Below are 9,628 nucleotides of genomic sequence, written 5' to 3' on the forward strand. Positions count from 1 at the left end.
AATATTGTGGTCAATCTGTGTTGATACTAGAGTATCTTGGTCTGACCTTTATCATAAGCCAAGCCATAATCCAGGCTTGGGCGTTGCTGTTTATTGGCTACTTTAGAAATCAAAGTTTCCCAGACTCCCCCCAAGCCCCTGTGACGGATGGCGCACCGTGAGGGGAGAGGCCAGGCAAGGGCTCTGGGACAGCACAGGACCAGGGCGAGGGGACGTCCCGCTGAGCGCCCAGCTGCCGGGGCCGGTGCTCTACTCCAGACACTGGCGCATCACATAAAAGCTATTTATTTGCATGATGCTCTTCAGAGCAACAGCCCAGCTGGGCCTGGGCGGGTCCCCCTTGGGTCTCCAGGCTCTTCCTGCCCTCCTTGTCCAGCCTTTCGTTGAGCTCTGAGGGTCCCATCTGGGCTGCTGCAATCCAGGGAGCCCCGATGCTGTGGGGACGGCTTGAGGGAGGGAGGGAGAGGCGGCCGTGGGTCGGGTCCCCCAGGGCGACCAGGGAGGAGGCCGACCCGTGCTGTCAGGAGTACTTGGTGTTGGAGATCTTCTTCCACAGCAGCGTCTTGAGGTGGCTGAGCACCAGCGAGTGGTGGGCCTCCACCTGGCTGGCCAGCCCGCTCAGCGTGGTGCAGGTTCGCAGCTGCGAGCCCAGCTCCTCCCGGAGGTCGGCAGGGGCGCCGGGCAGCAGGTAGTCCCGCAGCAGCTCACACACCTTGGCAAGGTTGGGCTGGATGAGGTCACCCTTGCACTGCCTCATGAGCCTGTCACAAGGTGCCCTGCAGTCGCGCCCGTAGGTGCAGTCAGCGCTGTGCTCGCAGCGGCGGCCCTGAAGGAAGCGGCGCACGGCAGCCTCTGGGGCCACCTGCTGCAGGTCGGCCATCTTGAAGTCGTAGGTGGCCGTGTAGCCCACGTTGGCCAGCGTGGTCTCACACATGTAGAAGGTCCCGTAGGAGCCATGGAAGAGCTCCTCCACGAACTCCAGCAGGCCGATGGCGATCTTGGCCCGCCAGGGCCACGCGGGCCCCAGCCACTGCTGGAGGGTGCTGTGCAGGGCGGGCGGCAGCAGTGGGCGCAGCAGGGGCGGTAGTGCGGCCACATGCCAGGGCCCGTGGGGAATGCCTTCGGTGAGGTAGAGGTCCCCGCAGTAGCCCAGCAGCCTGGAGGCGTGCTCCTTCTCCTGCAGGGACAGCAGCAGCAGGAACTCGTTGCGCTGCAGCAGGGCCCACACGGACTTGGCTTCAGCCAGGGACACCCGGCTGTCCTTGTTGAAGTCAGCCATGAGCAGGACCTGGCCAACCAGCGCTGGTAGTGAGGGCAGGTCTCCCAGGTTCGCCTGGCATTTGGGACCAAAGGAAGGGAGACCTGGTCATCTTGGAGCCCTGGGAGCATGACCTCGCCTGACCTGGTCCTGGCAAGGCGGCTATGGGCGAGACTGGCGCATCTGCCAGGTTGGCAGTCCCAGCCTGCGACCATGTAGCTGGAGGGGACAGCCAGCAACATGGGGGCCCCTCACCCTCCCTGGCCTGTGCTCCTGCTGCTACCAGTCAGGCCTCCCAACTCCCAGCGGCCTGGGGTGCCCGTGGGGAGCCTGGGCAGTGGGCACCTGGGCACAGAGAAGCCTCCAACTTCTGGGGGTTAGAATCGGCAGAGGGCAGAGGCTGGCAGGTGCCTTCATCCCCGAGCCCTCGTTCCCCCTCCCGGCTGGTCCTCACCTCCTGCCACAGTGGACCTGCTTCAGGGCCTTGGCTCTGCCAGCCCGTCTGGCCCCCTCCTGCCCTGGGGAGGCTGCTTCCTTGGCCTGCCACCCGCCTGGGGTCCACCTGCACCTGGCCTGCACGTAGGTGCCCAGGCTGCCCACCACACGCATCCTGGGCACGGACTCCACAGCTGCAACAGACAGCCCATCCGCTCCCCAGGAAAGCCGACTGACCTTGAGGAAGCTGAGGGTCATCTCCCGGAATTCCTTAATCGAGGTGCCCCGGGTGGGCTTGTCAAACAGCACCAGCTCCCGTCGGGGGGCCACATCCGGCTGGGCCTTAGAGTCCAGGGCCTCCTCAATGCCACACTTGATGGTCACATCCTTGTCCCTCCAGAGCCCGCTGTACACCTGCACGGGACCACAGGGGTCCTCTGCAGATGTGGCCCTCCCGCTACACAGGCGGCCTCAGCCCCAGGCCCACCCCGCCCTGCCTGCAGGCATACCTGCTGGCCCGGGGCCGATGACAGACAGGTCCTCCACTCCACCTTGTGCAGCTCACACAGGTCCTGGCAGATGGAGCCTGAGATGATGCCCTTGCGGTACTGGTCACACTGGGGAGACAGTGCCAGGGTGTGTCAGGGGCAGGGGCTGGGTGGTCAAGCCCCCTGCCCCCTCCAAGCCCCTCCCCACACCCACGATTCCTGGGAAGGAGGGAACCAACTGGCAAAGCAAAGTGGCCATCGGGGTGGGAGGGGTCCCATCACATCTGCTGGTCTGTCCCAGGACCCAGCATGCCCAACACTGCGGCCGCAGCACTTTTCTCAGGTTTCAAACTGCTGGAGCTGGTGGTGACCCAGCAGCCTCGGGCCCACGACAGGCCCTGAGCCACGCGGGGGCCAGCACAGCGGCGGGTGGGGCCGCCGGCTCGCTGCATCCTAGAGCTGCCAGCTCCTCCGCAGGCACTGCCGGGCCCTGGCACATACCTGGCACACACCATTGGCAGCTCCGGGATGGGCCTGTCTGCTGCGGGGCACCCCCCACCCCTACCACGTCTGGCAAGGAGAACACCACATCCTAATGGTCAAGCCCAAGCTGGCGGCTCGAGATAAGAGTTTAGACGCACCTCCCGGCCTAGCGGGCTGGGTCTGGACCATGCAGGCACGGGCCTGCGAACCTGCAACGGGGCCTACACCCCGTTCCCTCGTACACATTGCATGTCGCACCCCCCACCCCCCCTGCCGACTTCCCATTCCTTCCGGGCGGTGCCCTCCCTGCGCAGGGTCCTGGTGGTGTACGGAATCAGTGCCTCGGACGCCAGGAAGAACATAGGGTGGGCACCTGCACCAGTGCGGCTCAGCCGAGCCACAGAGCATCGCCAGTGTGAGCAGCTTTCCTGCGTGAGGGGCCCTGGTCTCAGTGGGACTACCCATTAGGCTGTCCCGCAGGCAGGAGTCCTGGGAAAGGCACACTGCAGCACCACGGCCAGCCCGCGTCACTGCCCGTTAGCGGGGCTGCCGGCCGCTCTGGAACTGGAACCCTGGCCTAGCTGGGCTCTCAGGACAGCTCCCGGAGCCACGCTTCTCCCGGCAGTACGGCTGCACGGTTTCCACGCCCCCTTCGCACGGACTTGGTCCCGCCTTCCCTGTGCCCTGACGCAGCAGCGCAGGCCCCATGATGCTGTCCCACCCCAAGTGCAGTCAGGACAGGGCTCCCCGCCAGGCTGGCCCGTCTGCAGGGTGCCCCGCGTGGAGGGGGATGCTGCGAGGTGGCGACCAAGCCCACCGGCTGCCCCCAGCCTCCACCTCCTCGCCACTGCGGTGGGAGAGTGCTCCCTCATCTTGGGGCGTCAGTGTGGCGTGGGGCCAGGCTCAGAGCACAGTGACTGCTATTACCAGTGCTGTTTGTCACCATCAGCTCAGAAAACAGCACCCTGGGGCCCGACAATTACTCCCAGCCCTGTCCTCCCTGCCAGGCCCTTCATCAGCCAGATGCACAAGGAGACACGGTTGGCAGTAATTAAATCAGACAGGGCCCTGCAGCCCCGAATCCCAGGGAAAGCAGGGAGCCAGGAGGTCATGGGGCACCCATGGAGTCCAGCCCTTCCTCTCGGGGGCACGTGGGGTGAACTCCTGGAGGTACACCGGCTGCCACAGGGCCGGGTGCTGTCGGCCAGGCTTGGAGGAAGGAAGAGCGGGAGGAGTGTGCCAAGCATCCTGCCATCCAAGGTGGGGGGAGGGCAGGGGCTGGGGACAAAAATGAGACCGAGCCAGCCAGAGGCCATGGATTCAGCCACGTGAACCACGAAGGCAGTGCCTGTCCAGGGGCAGTGTGAAAACCACAGCTCTTCCAGACAGACAAGGGACACTATGAAAACTCCACACCTGTAGGCAGGCTCTCGGTGCCAGGGTTCTGCTCGGACCCCCGTCGACACTGGTTAGGGGACTTCTACTCTACACTGCGAACCGCCAGAGCGGCAGGAGGCTGCTCCGCACAGGTGGGGGGGGGGGGCAATGGCGGGAGTTGGCCACATGGCCCACCGCCAGCTGGGAGCCAGGGCTCCGGGACCCACACCACCTTCCCAGGCACCTTCCCTGCACGTCACCAGGGCTACAGGGGCTTCCTCAGGTGCTGAGGCTGCCCATCAGGTCCCCAGCAAGTCCCCTCACCTCCCAGCCCTGCTAGTGCCTGATCCATGACCCCTGGCACTGTCACCACCCCCGTGTGAACGTGGACAGGCCTGGGAACCTGAGGTATCTAATGCCCGTGTGAAGCAGGCAGGTGGTGGGAGGGCTTCCTCTGGAAAGGAGGGGACATCCCCACGGCCCCTGGGGACAGGCTTCAGGAGAGCCAGGATGGCAGTGACCTCTGGGAGGGCCCTGCTGGGCAGAAGGGCCAGCCAGCCCAGGACGCTGCAGCCTCCCCATTTGGGGGCACGTCCTTCTGCTCCCCGCGGCGGCCTGCTCGGTCTGGCACCCTGTGGGCGTTCGGAACACAGCTGCCAATGCCCTGACCACCTGCTCTCTGCACCCACTGGCCAGTGCCCAACCCTCACCTCCCTGGTCCCGAGGCCTGGCCCCTCTGCCGCTGTCCTGCCCGTGGTGAGTCCACTCAGGGTGCGCCCTGCAGCCCTCACCCTCGGCCCTGGGCCCAGCCCACCCTCCGCCCGCCCGGCTCAGAGGCCCCTGGACTGTGGGGCGGGGCTGTCCCCCAGCTCGGGCCTGGTGCCTGGAAGCCACTGCTGAGTACTTCTGGGATGGACAAGTGCATCGGAGCAGGGACGTGAGGGCCCCCAGTGGGGCGCTGGCTGGCCTGGAGGCCCTTAGTCAGCAGCCAACTCCCAGACACCGGGAGCTCCCACGTCCAGTAACCGTCCCCCAGGACCAACAGGCCCCACACAAGTTCTGTCACATGGGCTCTGCCCGCCCGGATCCCCACACCCTCCTCCCCCACAGCCACCCTGTCAGACAGGGCTCTGCAGGGCCCAGGGCCTCGGGAGCCAGGAGCGGTGGCCAGGGCAGGCCCGCCTGAAGCCGCCCCCACCCTGCAGCTTCAGCAGCCACACAGCCCCACGGGGGAGGTGCTCCCTCGACGCCCCAGGAGCTCCTGCTGCTACAGGACAGCATCTGGCCCCAGGTGGAGGGGAGGCATCGGGACCCGGTCATTAGCGTCTCAAGGGCTCCGGCTACCAGCAGGCCAGGTAGGGTGGGGTCAAGATGACCATGGAGGTCCACCCAGCTCTTGGAACTGGAGTTTGCCAGGAGAATGGGGCTGTCGCACCCTCTCCCCCAGCCAGTCACAGGGCATGGAGAGCAGCTCACAGGCTGACACGCATGTGCTCACGCTCGCTCACACACACACATCCTCACCCACTGGGGGGACTTTAGCCCCATCTCCCTGGGGTGCGGGCTCTGGAAGGCCCCTGCCCCAGGAGGAACCCTGGAGGCCGCCCAGCAAGTGCACAGGGGTGTCCTCCAGTCTGCCGCAGTGAGGACAGCTGTGCGTCCTGGTCCCCCTGCTAAAACGTCCTCCCTCCCAAACATTTCCGGACTCCACCCTGTCCCCAGCCACTGGCTGGTCCAAGCCGCCCACGCTCTCCTGGGCACCCACAGCAGCCCCCCTATCTCCCCACTGGCCCCCCGACCCCCAATCCTCCACGCCCGGCCAGAGGCTGCTCTGCAGAGCGCAGATTCCACCCTGAGACCCTCGTGGCCTCACGGCCGAGGGCCTCACCAGGCCCCTCCAGGGCCGGGCTGAGCATCTCATCCACACCCCGCAACACTTACGATGACCACCTGGCAGACGCGGCCGCGACACAGCTCCGAGTAGGACGAGTAGTGCAGGTACACCATCCAGCTGCCCGCAAAGATGCCCAGCCAGACCAGGAAGACGGACTTGACCCTGAGGCCCGGGAGCCGGCCCTGCTCGGGGAGGGAGCCACGTGAGGAAGTGCCGTCAGCGCCCTGCATTTGGGGGTGCTGACCCGCATTTCATAGATAAGGAGCCTCGGGACCCCTTGGCCTCCGGCACCCCCTCTGGCTTCCAGGGCCACGTCCACCATGGGCTCGGCGCCCCCTCCCGGCTCCCTCCCCCACGTGCGGTCTACAGGCAGGGGTGGCGCCTCCCAGACTTACATTTCACGGGCAGGTAAAAATACGTTTCAAAATGGGGTAGAGGGTGGCCAGTGCTTTATTTTGCTGAATAAAGATACTTCACAGAAACTGTCCTGTCTTGCTCGAATGAATTTCCTACCGTTTTCGCTTCTGTACCAGCTCCCGTGAGCAGCACCTGGCGGTTGGGGAGGGTCCACCCGCCCCAAGCACGCAAGCGACGCTGCCTTTCCCCTTTCCCGCTGTGGTGGGGACGGGGCTGGAGGCTGCGGGCCGGAAGCGGTGGACGCAGCCCCAGCATCCATGGGGGTGCAGGGGTGTCTAGCCTCAAGGGGAAGGAGATTTCGATACAAGCCCCTGCAGGGCATCATGCTCAGTGACGTGGGCAGTCACAAGAGGACATATCCTGTGTGATTCCACCTTTCCGAGGTCCCCAGAGTCGTCAAGTCCATAGAGACAGGGAGAAGAAAGGTGGGGGTGGAGGGGCGGAGCGGGGGGGAGCCGGTGTTTCATGGGGACAGAGCAGCAGGCTGGGAAGATGGAAAGTTCTCTGGGTGGATGGTGGCGACGGCTGCACAGCAGTGGGAACGTCCTTAATGACACTGAACTGTGCACGTAAAAATAGTTAAAGTGGAAAATGTTATGTGTATTTTAGCACAATGAAAAAAATATAAGCAGCCCCTGCCCCACGGCCAGAGGCCCCAGCCCAGACGTCTGGGGTCTTGGAACTGTGCTCACAGAGGGCTCTGGGTCACTCTGCCTCAGCCCTCTGCCTTGGTTTCCCCTACTGTCAAGTGGAGTCACGGTGTGAGGGTCCCAGCGTCCTGGCTCAGGTGCTGGGGGCACTGTTTCCCACCCAGCCCTCCCAGCCAGGTTTCTGAGGGTGACAGCAAGGGACAGCTGGGTATGACCTCCCTCCCCCACCCCCTGCCCTGGCAAGCTGTAGCCCTCATGGGGTGCTGTCTAGGAACGGCAAGCAAAGGGGACTGTGTTACCAGGTGGCTTGTCCCATGCGGGGGCTCAGACATCCTTGACCCACAGCTGAGCGCAGGAGGGCGCAGACTTCGGGGCCAGCCTCCCCCCCAAGAGGGGGCCCTGATGCTGGCACCAAGCACCCCAGTGGCCTCCTGTCTACCTGCCACCAGAAGAGGATGACCACTGGGCCAAGCCATGTCCCCACCCCCCTGGGACCTTCTGGCCATATGCCCCACAGCCCCAGGGCAGAGCCACAGTAAGGAGCCATGGGCTCCAGCCCTGCTGAGTCCTGGGGAGCTCGGGGCTGGGGCAGGAGCCTCCTCCTCTGAGAAATGGGGCCACCAGCTCCCCACAGAGGACAAGGCCCAGCCTAGGCAGCTGGGGAGGAACCCCTCCCCCAGCCCACCCCCGCTTCCCTGGCACCAGCTCCCTGGGCAGCCACCCCAGGAGGGGCTGGGCAGGAGGACTCTAGGGAGCTGGGGGAGGGGCACAGCTCCGCTGGAGACAGCCACGGCCCAGGTTGGGCCCCCGCCCCCTCGGGCCCACTTGTCCCTGGCACTGCATCTGTTTCCGTCAGATTTGTGCAAAACGAAAAACAGGAAAGCAGAGAAACAGTGGGGGGCGGTGCTAGAGGGGGTGCTGTTTTGGCAGGATGAGGTCGGAGAACTGGCTCAGGGGAGCATGCCCGAGGCAGGCCGAGCAGGGAGGTCCAGCATGGGCTGGGGGTCTAGGGCACAGCCAGGAGGTGGGTAGGCTGCGGCCGTCGCTGGACCCAGGGGCTGCCTGGGTTGGACAAAGTGACCCAGAACTAGGGGCCCAGCCCAGGCACCACCCACTCCCCAGCCAGACCCACGGGGACTCAGGCTGTGGGCTCAGGTTCTGTGCGGGCGGCTCCCTCTCTGGCGGCTCCAGTGGAGCCGTCCTGACTCCCCTGGGGCCTCCAGGGTACTGTCTGGCCCACCCAGGCTCCAGGGGGCTTGTGGGGGGCAGACTGGCAAGTCTGGAGGATGCCCCTCCCCGCCAGGCCTGGGCTTGGGCTTTGCAGGGGCAGGAGGGGACCAGCTCCCCAGTGGAGCCACTTGAAGGGTGGAGGGAGCTGCTCCGGAATTGGTAACAGCCAAATGCCCCTGGCCACCAACCCAGAAGGGTGTTTCACAGCCCGGGAGTCTGAGGCTCAGCGTGAATGGCCACACTGCCAGGGGCTGGACTGGGCTCAGACCAGAGCTCTCCCCCTGAGCCAGCCCCAGGGAAACGGGCCCAAACCCCTCTGCCACCATTCCTGGGCAGAGCTCAGAGGGCCTGGCGCACTGCTCTGGGTCTCTGGGTCAAGGCCCTTCCTCAGGCCTGGGGGTGGATGCTCACCCCGCCTCCTGGCGTAAGGAGCGGTCCTCCAACCCCTCAGCTCCCACCTTGCCCAGGGCTGGGCTGGCCAGGCAGGCAGGGCGTCTGGGCTCAGAGGGTGGCAGTGCAACCTGTGAGTTTCAGGGCTGCACCCCCTCTGCCGGGGAGGGAGCGGAGGCCAGCCATGCCCTCAGCAAGGACAGGACCCGGGCAGGCACCCTCCCACACTGACCCAGGACCGCACTGATCTGACCAGGCCGGCGCCCTCCCGCAAGTGCCTGGGGTCCTGGAGCGCCTGGGAGGACGTGAGGGGGGGGTCCTAGACGGCTTGAGACTGATGCTGCCTGGCCGGACCTCCCCAAAGCAGGTGAAAGGGTTTCGGGCAGCTGGAGCCCAAGGCAGCTTGGGCCTCCCCTGCAGGCGGTGACTGGTCCAAGGTCACCCTGGTCAGGGCACGCTCCCTGCTCTCTGGCTGGCTGATGGGATGACCCAAGGGGAGGTCAGTGTCTCCTAGGGCGTTTCTATGTATCCCAAGTTTTCTACAGCAGAAAAGCACACCTTATTTTTTAAGTGGAGAGAAAAGGAAAGGACTTTGGTGTGGCCTGTGGACCCGGGGAGCAGGGTCTGGCCTGGGGGGGCGGGGGCTGCCAGCCCGCAGCATCCGCGGCGCCAGGACCCTCCGCCCCGCTTCTCCCCACCCTTTCCCCCGTCCCCGGTCCTCTCCAAGTCCCCGGCCCTGCCTCCCGCCCGGGGGCCACCCCTCCCCACCCACATTCGTTAACCCTTTGGGTCCTGAATCGGGGCCCACCCTCCGCGTTCGGCCCCACCCCCGGGGCTGGACGTCGCCCTTCCGCGCCCAGAGGCGGCGGGTCTGCGCGGCGGGCGGCCCGGGCCCCGCGCCAGGCGCCGCGCTTACCTGCAGGCCCTTGGAGAAGGGGCAGAAGAGCACCAGGTGCGCCAGGCGCCGCAGCCGCCGCATGGTGGGCGCCGGCCGGGGCTGCGCGGG

At 65.8% G+C, this 9,628-nt stretch overlaps 1 protein-coding gene across 2 annotated transcripts; it reads right to left on the bottom strand.

Annotated features, from left to right (window-relative positions):
* Positions 1-296: 296 nt before the first annotated feature.
* FAM69B (family with sequence similarity 69, member B) lies at positions 297-9,622 on the bottom strand. 2 transcript variants are annotated; one of them, XM_012644650.1, is made up of 5 exons: positions 9,539-9,622; positions 5,983-6,117; positions 2,203-2,310; positions 1,931-2,107; positions 297-1,333 (listed from the first exon to the last, which is right to left on the bottom strand). In XM_012644650.1, the coding sequence occupies exons 1-5, from the start codon at positions 9,599-9,601 to the stop codon at positions 521-523; spliced, it is 1,296 nt and encodes a 431-aa protein (XP_012500104.1). In that variant the 5' UTR covers positions 9,602-9,622; the 3' UTR covers positions 297-520. The 2 variants fall into 2 exon arrangements, with proteins under 2 accessions (XP_012500104.1, XP_012500105.1); XM_012644651.1 differs by lacking the exon at positions 9,539-9,622 and adding an exon at positions 6,331-6,481.
* Between the last annotated feature and the right edge of the window lie 6 nt (positions 9,623-9,628).

Source organism: Propithecus coquereli, unplaced genomic scaffold (assembly GCF_000956105.1).
Source record: "Propithecus coquereli isolate 6110/MARCELLA unplaced genomic scaffold, Pcoq_1.0 Scaffold2166, whole genome shotgun sequence".
Lineage (NCBI taxonomy): Eukaryota > Metazoa > Chordata > Mammalia > Primates > Indriidae > Propithecus > Propithecus coquereli.